We start from the raw sequence: 14,697 nt of genomic DNA, 5'->3' as shown, positions 1-14,697 counted from the left end.
CCCCAAATTACATCTATAATAAGATCACCCCTCCCTTGGTTTATCAGGTGTCTGCCGCCGGCGCTTTCTTCAATAAGCTGAAGTGGAATACTGGGTGTATGTATCTTAAATTCTCTGGCAAGTCTAGTTTAACCACCACTCCATTTATTATTTTGAGAATGTTATAAAGTCCGATGTACTTCCATCCTAACTTTTTGCTTGGTTGTTCCCTTTTAAGATTTTTTGTGGATACATAAACCTCATCTCCAGGTTTCAGATCCCGGGGTGGGGGAGTGTTTACGGTCTGCATGTTTTTTGTAATCTTGTTTGGCTTTTTCCAGGGTTTTTGTTATTAGATCCCACTGTTCCACGACAGAGTTCCACCAAGGACTGAGATCCCCCTCCACTCTCAGGTGGGGGTCTTTCACAAAAGGCAAGGATTTGCCTTCAAAGCCCTGTGTGATCTTGAAGGGGGATGCTCCCGTAGAGCTATGAACAGTATTATTGTAACAATCAGGGCTTTTTTCCAGCTGGGACGCGGGGGAATGGAGTTCTGGAACCTCTTGAAAATGGTCAGATGGCTGGTGGCCCCGCCCCCTCATCTCCAGACAGAGGGGAGTTTAGATTGCCCTCCGTGCCGCTCCCCACAGAGTTCCACCACCTCTTTTCCCAGAAAAAAAGTCCTGGTAACAATATTCTGCAAATGCTAGAAAATCAGCCCAATAATCTTGTTGGTGATTCATGTAACATCTTAAAAATTGCTCCAGGACCTGATTGACCCTTTCGGGTTGCCCATCAGTCTCAGGATGATACACTGCAATCAAACCTTGAGTCACTCCTGTTACTTCCATCGGCTCCTGCCAAAACTTGGCAACAAATTGTGGGCCCCAATCCGATATTACTTTGTCAGGAAAAGAATGGAGTCTTACTACATGTTGCATGAACAATGTGGCCTACTTTTTGGCTGTTGGAAACTTAGAGCATGGGATGAAATGGGCTTGTTTGCAAAACAAATCCTCCACCACTCAATTCACTGTTTTCCCTTTACTCAGGAGGAGGTCAGTAATGAAGTCCATGGAAACTACAGACCAGGGTCGGGGTGGGGTTTCTAGAGGCTGTAACAGTCCCACTTTCTGCCCCCTCTTTTTCCCCATTAAACAGGTCTGACATGTGCATACATATTGTGATACATCCTTCCGCATTCCTGGCCACCAAAACTGTTTCTTTATTAAGTGCAGTGTTTTTAAATAACCCAGATGCCCGGCCATTTGGCATCATGACAGTGTTTCAAGATATCTCCCCTTAGTCCTGGCGGGATATACATTTTGTTGTTCTTATATCAGCAATCAATTTCTCCTTTCTTTAAGTCCTCAGGCCGATTTCCCCCCCCCTTCCTTTTCTAGTTCCGCCTTAATTTTCTTTTCTCACTCCGGGGTGGGGGGGTAGAAAGGGAAAGGTGGTCCATCTTTGCCATTTGGTTCCTGGTAATCATGGCACCTCCTAACTGGGCAGGAGGAAACATCGTGTTTACCACTTCCTCCCATTGGCTGTCGTGGTGAGGGAGGCGGGACAGCACATTTGCCAGAAAATTTGCTTTCCCAGGGAAATGTTTTAAGTACAAAGTTGAATCGTGAGAAAAACTCCGCCTATTGCAGACGTTTTGCTCCCAGTCTGCAAGGCTCTCGCAATGCCTCCAGGTTTCTATGATGAGTCCACACGCCAAACGGCACCTTGGCCCCCTCCAGCCAATGCCTCCATGTGCTTAGGGCCAGTTTGACTGCTGCCACTTCCTTATCCCATACTGCCCAATTCTGTTCTGCCTCCAAAAGTTTTTTGGACACATAAGCACAGGGGCTCATTTTCCCATCCTCCCTCTCCTGCAGGAGGACTCCTCCCATAGCAACATCGCTCGCGTCCACCGGTATCACGAACGGGCGGCTCTCGTCGGGATGGCACAACACAGATTTGGAGGTGAAGCGAGTTTTTAAATCCTCAAAGGCCACCTGGCAATCTTTAGACCAGGCCAGTTCGGTGCTCAGTTTCACTTTCCCAGCACCCTTCCCCTTGGTTTTTAGTAAGTCTGTAAGCGGCAAGGCAACTTGGGCAAAAATTTTTATGAAGGGTCGGTAGAAGTTAGCAAACACTGTAGTTGCCACCGCATTTTTCGTGCTTCCCATCCGAGCACAGCTTCTACTTTGGTTGGATCCATTCCTAAGCCTCTCCTTGACACTTGGTACCCCAAAAATCTAGTCCTTGGACAGTTTCACATACAGTTTGTGTTGGTACAGGGTTTTCAGCACTTTCCGCACCAATTTCACATGAGACTCATAATCCTCTGAATACACCACCACGTCATGAAGATAAGCGATCATTCCCTTATAAAGGTATTTGTGTAAATTTTCATTAATTAAAAAAATACTCATGGGAAAGGAGGGGAAATTCCAACCACTGCCGGAAATGTTCATAGAAAATGGGGAGTAATTTCATCTTAGGGCCAGGACCAGATGGCGTACAATGTCAGGAATACAAGAGGGGTTAAAGGGCTAAAAGTCAACTGAACATCAAAATGGTTAAACAAAGTTGGAAACATTGATAAAGTTAGGGACAAGTAGAGAGGATTGCTATATTAATCAGTTATATAAAGAGTTAAGATGAAATAGTGCAGCAATAATGGAATGAGGATTATATATTGATATATTGTTAAATATCGAATATAAAGCTATGATAAGATGGAAATGGGCAAATATTAATGACAAGGTAGATTGCATGATGTATTTAGTTTGGGAAGGTAAATGTGAAAATATACAGTAGCTGGGATAGTATATGTATTCTTTATTTTAATATTAACTCTGAATAAGATACGTTTTGAGTACTCTGTATTTTAATAACTTCTGTAGTGCAAAATCCTACCCCTCATTTGACCCTGTATCTCCCCCTCTTCTTTGTGTACCCCTTTTATTTTAAAAATACTTTAAAAAATTTTTAAAATGGTTAAACAAAGCATGCTTATTGATGAAGGTCAAAAGAGATTTCCTGACTTATTGTAAAATCCCATGGACATGTTTCACCCAAAGTCAGAAGTGAAACAAATTTATTCCCCTAAACAATTACAGACGAACACTGAATATTGATTGGTTACCTCTAAATATCTAGTACTGAGTATATATTCACAAAATATTTAAGACTGATATGCCATGATATTCAGTTTCAATATTTTGATCAGGATTGGAAAGGCCCATACACACATCTAAAGTGTATCCCATGTATCTATCAGGACATCGCCAATTGTTGCTTTTGACTGCCACTGCTTAACTGTTCTGCTCACGCTCCAGAGCATTCCACAAGTTAAAGAAACAGCTTCAGGGAAGGGGTTGAGAGTACAGGAGATTTAACCGAGGGGTAATAGTGGGCTTTGCATTGTCCATGAACACATGCTTGGCTCCTGCCCTTGATATTACTTTTGATATGGGATTTCAGTACTTAATGATATGGAATGGTATTTGGAAGAATTTCATAGGGAACATGCATTAGTGTTTAGCATTTCAAAGTATATCGAACAATGTCCTTGAAAGGCCGTAAGATTACTTGGCAATATTTGATGATTGACATCCAGTGGTTTTTAGCAGTTTGACAGATGATAGGCCATAACAGTTACTATTTCATAGAACTGGATAACTTTCATGACATGATAATCAGTATTTCACACCATCTGATAGTTGTCATGCCATAATATTGAGTATCTTGAAAATATGTGACCTGGCAAGGAAATTAGTAACAAGTAGCACTGGGAAACTGGCACGAGACGATAGATTTGAGTAGATGTATTTGATAGATAACATGCAAAGGAACTGATCAGAATTTTGAATCTGGTCCCCTTGTTGACTTACATACTAAGCAGAGTTGCATCTTTCTAAACCTGCTTACTCTTCTTAGGACTGCACCAATAGGCATAGGGGTGATTCAGCTATATGAACAGCTGGTGTCTAACACGGGTCATGCCGCCTTGAAATCTCCCTTAATTGGGGATAGAAGAGCAGCATGAACTGACGGCCTGCTTTAAAAGAAAGACAGCTTGGTGCCCATAGCTTTGATATTCACTTCCTACTATGGGATGTAGACTAGCATGTTCCCATCACCTCCTCCTGACCCTGAACCAGACTTCAGTCCATAAGGGTATGGTCTTCGGCTCAGTCTGCCAAGATCCGCCACAGACTTCTGAATGAAGATTCCCCCCCCGCTCTCTCAGATATTTAAAGAACAGTTGGTGGTAGAGACTAGAGAGCGCTGTCAAGTCATAGGCAGGGTTTTCGTGGCAAGAGACTAGCAGAGGTGGTTTGCCATTGCCTGCCTCTGCAACCCTGGTCTTCCTTGGAGGTCTCCCATCCAATTACTAACCAAGGCCGACCCTGCTTAGCTTCTGAGATCTGAGGCTCGCCTGGGCTATCCAGGTCAGATAAGAAGCACAAAATTAAGAACAAATGGAAGAGAGAAAAGGGGATAATTAGCCTTCCAGAGGCGATTGATAAGGCTCCTTCCCTTGCTGCCCTTCTGGTCATGCTGCAAGACGGTTTAAGAGAGGTTTGGTAGCTGAAATTTTGAGACTAAATCAGTGTTTTTGTGCCTAAGATAATTGCCTGGCACTATTCTAAATGCTACATTTTTGTCATTTCTTATATGTTGTTATCTGCCTTAGGTCTCAACTGTGGAAAGAGAAAGTTTGCAAGCATCTCTCCAAATGTAGTTGCTGGGCACAGGACTTCTGGACTCTGCAATCTATTCCATTAAAGTTTGCAACTGTGCTGCCTAGAGGTAAGTTTTGGGGAAGGAGAAGGAAGGGCAGGATGGGGTGAAATGAACACCAAGGTGAGTTCTTGTGAACCGAGGCTCCAGTTCAAAAGAGTTGGGTCTTGCCTTGGGATGAGCAATAACCAATTGAGTGAGTTTTTTTTTTATCTCTTTACTTTAGAATATTTACAAGGAGTGACTTGTAAGGACCTGTGGGAGGGTATCCCATTTACCTTGCTACACCTCCCTCTTTCCCTCCTACTGGCAGGTCCCAAATCCCCTCCCATTTCCCTGCTTCCTTCACTCCTTCCCACTCACCAGCCAACCTACATTTTATCTGTCCCCCCCACCCCATCTTCAGCTATATTATTTATTTACTTCATTTATACCCTTTTCTCTCCAGTAATCCCCAATGTTCTTTTTTTAAAAAAAGATTTCAGATTTTTCTGCAAACCTGGGTCTTTTCCAGGTTTTTAGAAAGATCTTATTGTTTGTTCATGACTCCAATCTCTTGATTTAAGTGTCCACAGATTTGGTCATGTTGGTGGTGGGAAGTGCAGTCAAGTCATAGCTGACTTATGGCAAACCCTGCTGGGGTTTTCAAGGCAAAAGGCTAACAGTAGCTTGCCATTGCCTGTCTCTGCAACCCTGGTCTTCTTTGGAGGCCTCCCTTCTAGTTACTAACCAAGGCCAACCCTGCATAGCTTCCTAGATCTGATGTGATCGGGCTTGCCTGAGTTATCCTAGTTGGGATAGTTATTATATGCTTAGAATCAGATATATTGATATCCTCATTTCTACTCAAATGTGTGGTTGAAGCAGCTTATAACTGAGATTTAAAATACAACAGAACATTAGCACCTAACTATAAAACGACACATTTAAAACCCAAGGGCAACACTTGCTACCATTTTTAAATAGTCAACGGTCATCCCAAGAACCCAAAAACCCAAGAACAAATGTTTTCATATTTCTTTAACAGACCAATCCTAAGCCAGTCTACTCAGAAACAAGTCCCATGTTGTTCAGTGAGTCTTACTCCCAGGAAAGAGTTCTTATAATGGCGGCCTAAAAGGTCTTTAAAGAAAAAAGATAATCTTACCACTTTGTAAATGAAGTTCTACAATCTAGGAGCAGCTACTGAGAAGGCCTCGGAGGAACCTCCTCTTCTGAAATGTCCCAATTCTAACATCAGCACCATTAATTCAGACTGTGACTCTTAGAGGGGAGGTCATATGCAGAATTCCTCCAATCTAACCCATTCATATGAACGGTCTTAGACTGGAGGAGTTCTGCATAAGTTTGTGCCTTAAATGTACCCCGTGAACTGCAACTGCGCTCAACTCAACTAAACTCAACAGTTCTGCCAAAGCAAGCAGTTCTGAATTGCGGTCTTCTTGACTCAGAGTGCTTCCTTTCACTAAACCAGGGCTTTTTTTCAGCTGGAACGCGGTGGAACGGAGTTCCGGAACCTCTTGAAAATGGTCACATGGCTGGTGGCCCCGTCCCCTGATCTCCAGACAGAGGGGAGTTGAGATTGCCCTACGCTCCGCTCGGCGGCACGGAGGGCAATCTCAACTCCCCTCTGTCTGGAGATCAGGGGGCGGGGCCACCAGCCATGTGACCATTTTCTCCGAGGGCAACCCACTGAGTTCCACCACCTCTTTTCCCAGAAAAAAAGCCCTGCACTAAACTAATATATAATGCACAAAATTACATTATCCTTTATGACTACAAGATCTGGCAATGTGATTTAAACAGGCACTTAAAACAGGCAACCGATTGAACGTCCAAATTACATGATTATCCATAGTCAACAAATAAACCATTTTTTTCCAAGAAGCAAACCCAAAAATTAGAGACACGGTTATTATACGAGCAATGAGAACCATGCCCAAGTCAAAGAGAGTGAGATTGACAATTAAAAAAAAAATCTTAACACTGGCATAACTCAGTACACACAAATAGCAATGACTAGGAGCAGATTTATAGGAGACATGAAAAGCACTTATCCATGCAGGGTTCCACACAGTCCAGCGTTTCATTTAAAGAGTCCTTAACCTGAGCAATGAGCCCTTCTGCATACAGCATTCCCAGCCCAACGGGAAGTCATAGTAAAATGAAAACGCTGAAGGCTGATACTTCAGTGAGGAGTCAAAAGAGTTTACTGTCTATAGCCATAGGCCGTCACAATTCACCAAACATTGACTACTAAACAATTAAGTCCCTTCAGTGGCAGAGCATGTGCTTTGTGTTAAGAAGATCCTGGGTTCATTTACCAGCACCTCCAGTTTCTCAAACTGGAGTCCGGGGATCCCTGGAGGTCTCTGAGGGTACTCCGGAGTCTGCAAGTCTTGTGTGATTTATGACCCCAAAAACCCACTTGCAGCTCACTAGCTCCATATTGTGACCTATCATGCATTCAACAACCCCTCTGCTGTCGTAGACCCAGATAAACAGTAAGCGTAGGAGACTATCTACACCTCTAGTGGGCTGCTGATGGGTTTGGTTAGTCTAGAGCAAAGATGCGTGCTTAATTTCAATGGAGTGGAGCCACCAATCCACAGATGCAAAGATTATGGATCTTTCCCATGGGTCTTCCCTCAGCAGTCCTTTTTGACCCCTTGTATGGACTAATAGCCATGCATGTCAGGAGACTCCTGAGCGGAAAGATGCAAAATTGCTCTGTCCTAATCTATCAAAGCAGAAGAGGGGGAAAGGGTGATTTTGTTCCCTTCCCCCTGCAGCCTCCTGACCCTCATGGCTATTAGTTCACATGGGTCCTGTGACCTCAGGGGCTGGAAAGGACTGCTCAGGGAAGGGGAAGAGGGAGGGGGAAAGTCATAAGCACCAGCATCTTCCACTAACAGGTGACTGGATCCAAGACATCCAGAGTTGCTGCTGTTCTACTTTTATTACCTAGGGCCCTTTCCACACATCCTAAAAAGAACGCCCCACACACCAAACGCTGGTGGCTTCTTTGTGGGATTTCTCCACTTACAAAACAGATGCAGGCAGTTTTCACAGCCCCAAGAAAATGGAAGCAAAACCGCTTGCATCCGTTTTGGAAACAGAGACCTCAGAAATCCCGCAAAGAAATCGCCAGCGTTCAGTGAGTGGGGCGCTCTTTTTAGGATGTGTGGAAACGGCCCTAATTTAATTTAAAGGGAGTAAAATTGGGAGGTTATGAGGGGAATCATCTAGGTTTGCCAGTTCTGGGATGGGAAATTCTTAGAAATTTAGGGGTAGAGAAAACAGGGTTTGGAGAGGGGAGGAACCTCAGTGGGGTATAATGGCATTGAGTCCACCCTCCAAAGCAGCCATTTTCTTATGGGAAGTGAAATCTGTACTCTGGAGATCAGTTGTAATTCCAGGAGATCTCCAGCCACCACCTGGAGGTTGGCAAGCATAGAGTCATCAGCACAGAATCAGGCAGATCAACAGGTTGTCTTTGGACAGTTATCCCAATGACCTTTGCAAACACAACAGAATATAACAAATACAATCAATGAATAAATTGCAGAGAGGGCAAAATAAGTATCAATATTTTTCTCAAGGAAGGAACTCCCCATTTTTTTTTAAAAAGGCTCCTATATTGTGAAAGTAAAAAGTACTCCAAAATCAGTGTGACGATTTGCTTTAAGTATGTTTGTTTAATATGAGAAATAACGGCTCCCAGACTCACCTGGGGGCCTGAGTTGCGGGCACCCAGGCACATCCGACACAGGCCCCTGGTTGGATAGCTGATCCCCACCCCTCAGAACTTGGCCCGTGGTGGCATGGAGGCAGGACATGCCTGGGCCCTGCTCGCAGGGGCCAAGCAGAAGTCACAGTCTTGCAGGCCGTGCTAGGTTTTGGCCTTGATGGCAGTGAGCGAGTAAGCCGCGTAGGGCCTCGACGACTGCGAGCGACCAAGGAAGAGGAAAGCTGATTACTTTGAGAGTAAGGGCTTTTTTTCTGGGAAAAGAGGTGGTGGAACTCAGTGGGTTGCCCTCGGAGAAAATGGTCACATGTCTGGTGGCCCTGCCCCCAATCTTCAGACAGAGGGGAGTTTAGATTGCCCTCCGCACTGGCAGAACTGCATTCCACCACGTTCCGGCTGAAAAAAAGCCCTGAGAGTACTGCAACCAGTAAAAAGCAGCAATAGAAGAAAATCAGTACAAAGGCATTTGCAACAATCCCAATGTTTGGCATATATACAAAAATCCCCAAGGTTCTGTCATGCTGTAGCATAACCAAGAAAGAAAACTCATAATTAGAGATGGGCATGAACCGGAAAAAAACCAAATCATGTGGTTCGTAGTTCGTCAAATTTCACGAACCACGAACCATGAACTTTCACAAACCTGCCCTGGTTCACGAACCGGTTTGTCTGGTTCATGAAAAAGTCACATCCAGGTCAGAAAATCATCATTCCAGGCCAGCAGGTCACTTCCGGGTCAGTAGAAGGTCAGCAGGAAGTCCATCCTCTGTTGCCTAGGAAACTGATTGATTGGCATGAGGCTGTCTGCAGTGACGAACCAAAAAATGAACCAAATGAACCAGCCTAAAAGTTCGTCATGGTTCATTAGAAATGAGATCTAACAAACCGTGGTTCGCGAACCATGAACCAGCCTGGTTCGTGCTTAATTTTGGTTCGTATTTCAGTTCGTTCCCATCTCTACTCATAATAATGACAGTGCTCTACAGATGAAAGGGTAAGACTATGCAGGTAGAGGTTGTCTCAGTTTGTTGCAGCTTCCCTTAAATTGTCATGCAAAGTCAAGGGACACTAAATAATCCACCTTGAGTCTGAGAGAGAAAGGAAATTATAGATAATGTAAAATAAATGTAATGGCCTGTGTGCAATTTAAGGTCCATATACCACCAACCATAACAGCACCTATTTTGCAAATATTTATTAAAAGGGTTGTTTTTAATAGGAAAAAATATTCATTCTCCATTGGCATACTAACCTCCAACAGTTCATAGAATGACAAAAATATTTTTTTATTCTTTATAACCCTGCCTCTTCACTAGAAAACACAATGTGATGAACAAGGCATCTGCTACTTGATTATACACAATACCTTGCTAGCTCCTGAAATGAGTTCTGAATCTTGACAATGAGCAAAAGGTCATATTTCATTGCAAAGGTTAACATGAGCGTTTAATAAAGATATCTTAAAAATAAATTGACATACTTGGATCTGACAAGATTGAGTCGGTTTTCGGCAAAAATTGGTCACAGCGGACGCCTTGGTAGCCCTCTTTGCACCTGGGAAATAGGGGAGAAATAAAAAAAAACATACACATGCGGTAGTAATATTCAGGGTATCAATCAACTGGAAACACTGCAGACAATGTGGATCTAACACACTTTTAGCTATCAAAAACACCATCGATTAATAAACCTTTCAGGGTATTCCTTCAACATCAACTGATTCATTCCAGTAAGTCTGCATATAGTAAAAATCTCAATATAGTTGCCTTTTTGAGATAGTGAAGAAATTGAAAGATAATTTAATAAACAAAACATAGCATTATTATTGGAGGGAAAGGTAATCTTTAAAATTTTTCACCATTGTTTTGTACAGTGACGCTTAAGAGTCTGAGTAACCCCTAAACATCTAGCTCATGGCCCCCTCCCCATTAAAAAGGCCTGTGCTGACAAACCAACAAAGATTTTTATCTACTGTCTAAACCAAGGGTCTTTGATCTTTCTGAGCCTGCAAGCACCTTTGGAATTTTGAACCAGGTTGTTTCCACACACTGTTAAAGAGATGGCCCACTCACTGAACTCTGGTGTTTTTTTCCACTCATTCCATACGTCTCCGATTTCAAAGCGGAAGCAGGCAGTTTGGCTTCCGTTTCTTCGGCGTCTTTTCTAAGAACAGACTCTCCCACACTTTTCTCTGCCGGCTAAAAGATGCTGAAAAAATGAAAGCCAAACTGCCTGCTTCTGCTTTGAAATTGGAGATGTAGGGAGTGAATTTTTACAAAAGCCAGACTTCAGTGAGTAGGCCGTCTCCTTAACAGCATGTGGAAATGGCCCCAGAATGGTGGCTGTAATCACAAAATGGCTGCCACAGGAGGGAGAGCCATCCACAAGGGAGGGAGGGAAGTTATGCTATTAGGGAGGGAAGTTATGCTATTAGTGTTATCTCTAATAGTAAATCTTCAGCATTTCAGGCAGAAGCTCTGTTTAACATGATGTCCTTTAAAATGAATATATGATTGAAAAATATTTTCTTGCATACATACACAGTAACGGAAAGGGTAACGGAAAAATACATGTCCCAACTAGGGGTGTGCGCTTAGGGAATCCAATTCGGGTAAAATACCCGAATCGGACCCGATCTGGAAAGCTTAGGGATTTTCGAATCAGGGCCTGCATGCTGGCCCTGATTCGGAAATCCCGAAGCAAAAGCTTCCCGAAACATTCGGAATGCTTTGGGAAGCTTCGGGGCCTTAAGGGGTGCCTGCCCTCCCACCAACATCCCACTTATCTGGGGCAGTCTTTTTGCAGCGGCGCAGGCGCCGGCACTCACTATTGGTTTGCCGGCTGCTGCAGGTGCTGACGTTCGCTGCCATCCTGCTGGCCGCCACCGCCGCAGAGGCCTAAATGGTTGCGCGGGCAGTGCAGGTGCCAGCACTTGCTGCCGGTCACCGCAGAGGCTGAAGTGGTGGCGCGGGGCGCGGGTGGCCGAGGGAACCAGTTGCAGCCTTCCCTGACACCCTGCTGGCCACGGCTGCGGCAGCAGAAGGCCTGTTCCGGCCTTAAAGGTAAGTAGGGAAGGGGGAAGGGGGGCTCAGGGGGCATTGGAAACCTCTAACTTCGGTATGCTCTGAATCTTTTCGAAGCATACCGAAGCGATTTCCGGAACCCGACCCCGAAGCGGCTTGCCAAATCTTTTCTCCGTGCACACCCCTAGTCCCAATGATTCCAGTTCACCTAAACTGCAGGGACAAAATCTTTCTGCATATGGGATCTTTTTATATCTCCAATAGTCAATAAAAAGTTTCTCTGGGCCAAAGCCCCACCTGGTCCTATCTATTTTCTAAAAACACTTGGTTGCCAAGAGAAAAGGTGTTGGCAGGCACCATATTAGGTGTTGGCAGGCACCCATGGACGAAACAAATTAAACCTTGCAATTCTGGCTAATATAGCTTTGCCATTACATTCCCAGGGCCTGTCAAGCCTGAAGAATAGCATTCCCACAAAAAGCCACTGTGATACAGTAGATCAAGTACTAAACTGGGGCGTCTTCCACGTGCTCACTTACAGCATGTTTTCTGGGTGTTTGGCCCATGAAGATAAGATCCACTTTGGGCTTCTGTAATCTGTACTTGAGGGAGTCCAGTGATACCTGAGTTTTTATTTCTTCATTTAGAAAAATGCCCAGTTTCTGTTGCAGGCTTTCTGGAGGAAGACGAAGTCAGTGGTTTTGTCATTGTAGTTTTGTTTTTACACATGTATTGCAATGTTGTAATGTTTGGACATTGGAGGGGGTTGTGGTTAACCTCTACCTCACCCTGTACAAGTCTGTCAATGATATTATTTGATCTTCAAATTTAACAAAATGTCTGTGCTGACTGGCTGAGGAGTTCTGAAAAGAAACTTTAAAGTATTAAGCATGATTTTTTAAAAAAATTAAGAAAACAATGTAGCAATATTACTGTTTTTAAAAATTAAAAATGGGGGGGGGCGCTTTAAAAATACAGGAAACACAAACTCCTGAACAATATGTCATACTAAATAGGTTAGCATGCACATACAACACAGAACCAACAATAACAACATTTCTCTCTCTCTCTCTCTTTTTTTTAAGGATGAGGGCTGAGAGAGGTGGGGGAAGAAAGTGGAGAGGTTTCATGTTGCTGTTCCACCAATCAGGGCACAGGGGGATAAAGGAGAGGGTAAAAGGCAGGGGCAGAACTTACACAGAAGGAAATATTCCGCCCTTCAAGAAAGCTGTCTTTTAACCGCTATTTTTTTTTAAAAAAACGGGTATGTGTGCAGGGCGTAAAGCCAGGTCTGCTTCTCAGCCTGGCCCTACGTATCACATGGAAATATACCATGCACAAATGTGCCATATAAATAATAAATTTCACTAATGCACATAGTTTACTTTCTTAATTATACTTATGTGGCCAAAATCAGGCCCAGTTGCCCCCAAACTGAACATGTGAAGCCGTGTTACTGAGTTAGACCATTGGTTTATCAAGTTTAGTAGAAATATCTTTAATTAGGGACGTCACTGAACTCTGCAAATTCACTTGTTCAATTTGAATACCCTCATTTGAGGATTTGCTTCTCCTTCATGCAAAATGAACCTATTAGTCTTATTTCCATGCTAGTTCCTATTTCTTATACCAATTTTTTTCTTGTAATACATGCACTCTTTTCCCCAAGATTATTTGGGAGTATGTCCTGTTTGGGCTTGATGGCCACAGAGTGGCCAAGGAAAAATAGAAGGATGGAAGGCTGAGTCAACCTTGAGCTGGCTACGTGAACCCGGCTTCCGCCAGGATCGAACTGAGTGGTAAGCTGCTCACAACCTGAGTTCGATCCTGGTGGAAGCCGGGTTCAGGTAGCCGGCTCAAGGTTGGCTCAGCCTTCCATCCTTCCGAGGTCTTCTCAAGGTCGGATCTTTCACATCACTGACAAGGTTGCCAACTCCAGATAGGAAAATTCCTGGGGGTTTGAGGGCAAGGCCTGGGGAGGGTGGAATTTGAGAAGGGGAAAGACCTCAGCAGGTATACGATGCCATAGAGTCCACCCTCCAAAACTCCCATTTTCTCCGGGGAAACTGATCCCTCTTTTTGGGAGATCAGCTATAGATGGGTAGCTGTGTTGGTCTGCAGTAGAATAGCGGGCACTGGCAAGATTTTCAGGGTACAAGTTTTCGAGAGGCAGAGCTCCCTCCTCCCTTTGCTTGTGTCTGAAGAAGGGACCTCTGACTCTCAAAAACTTACACCCTGAAAATCTTCTTGGTCTCTAAAATGTTAGTGGACTCAAATTCTGGAGATCAGTTGAATTCTGGGAAAACGCCAGCCCATCTGGAGGCTGACAACTCTAACATACTACCTGATCCTTTAACAGACACCTGGGACCTTCCATATGAAAAGCAGATGTTCTATCTTTGAGCCAACTGGGCTGATCCAGAATCATTTGTGAGTTTTTAAAACATTTATCGGCTTTTATTTGTACATTTGTCCTTGCATGGGGGAAAGTCTAGAGGCTGCACCTTAAGACCATTTTGTCACATTGCTTCTATATTTTTTTCAAATACACAAATTGGGCCTGTGTGACAGTGCACCCTGGGTGATTTTGCATAGTGAATGCTCTCTTACGTGATTTAAAATGTTTCCCAGCTACACACAAATGTTTGGTAGTAAAAACCTATACCGTTGTTCAGTTCAATTTATTGCCCAACCATGAGGTTGCTTAGGAAGTAACAGAATAACAAAGTCATCAAGTTATGTCACAAGCTAGCTCTATCTCAGTTTATATATTTATGCAGGGCTTTTTTCTGGGAAAAGAGGTGGTGGAACTCAGTGGGTTGCCCTCGGAGAAAATGGCCACATGGCTGGTGGCCCCGCCCCCTGATCTCCAGACAGAGGGGAGTTGAGATTGCCCTCCGCACCAGTGGTGCGGAAGGCAATCTAAACTCCCCTGTAATACTTTCCACACATGTTAGATAATGCACTTTCAAAGCACTTTCAATGCACTTTATCAATCGTTTGAGGTGGATTTTTTGTTCCGCACATGAAAAAATCCATTCCAAATGATCTATAAAGAGGATTGGAAGTGCATTTTCCAATGTGTGCGGAATCAGCCTCTGTCTGGAGATCAGGGGGCGGGGCCACCAGCCATGTGATCATTTTCAAAGGGTTCCGGAACTCTATTCCACCGAGTTCCCACTGAAAAAAAGCCCAGTATTTATGACA

The 14,697-nt window shown here is 43.8% G+C and overlaps 1 protein-coding gene across 4 annotated transcripts in view; it reads right to left on the bottom strand.

Moving 5' to 3' along the window:
- Positions 1–14,697, bottom strand: part of NRG3 (neuregulin 3) — a 972,861-nt gene that overhangs the window by 273,845 nt on the left and 684,319 nt on the right. For 2 of the 4 annotated variants that reach the window (XM_054983168.1, XM_054983167.1), the window contains exon 3: positions 9,946–10,021. In XM_054983168.1, the coding sequence (XP_054839143.1) occupies positions 9,946–10,021 (76 nt within the window). The remainder of the gene's footprint in view (positions 1–9,945; positions 10,022–14,697) is intronic. The other 2 variants (XM_054983166.1, XM_054983165.1) reach the window with 1 other exon arrangement.

The sequence above is a fragment of the Eublepharis macularius genome, chromosome 6, assembly GCF_028583425.1.
Source record: "Eublepharis macularius isolate TG4126 chromosome 6, MPM_Emac_v1.0, whole genome shotgun sequence".
Classification (NCBI taxonomy): Eukaryota; Metazoa; Chordata; class Lepidosauria; order Squamata; family Eublepharidae; genus Eublepharis; species Eublepharis macularius.
The sequence above is the reverse complement of the archived record's forward strand: the minus strand, read 5'-3'. Positions and strand labels throughout refer to the sequence as shown.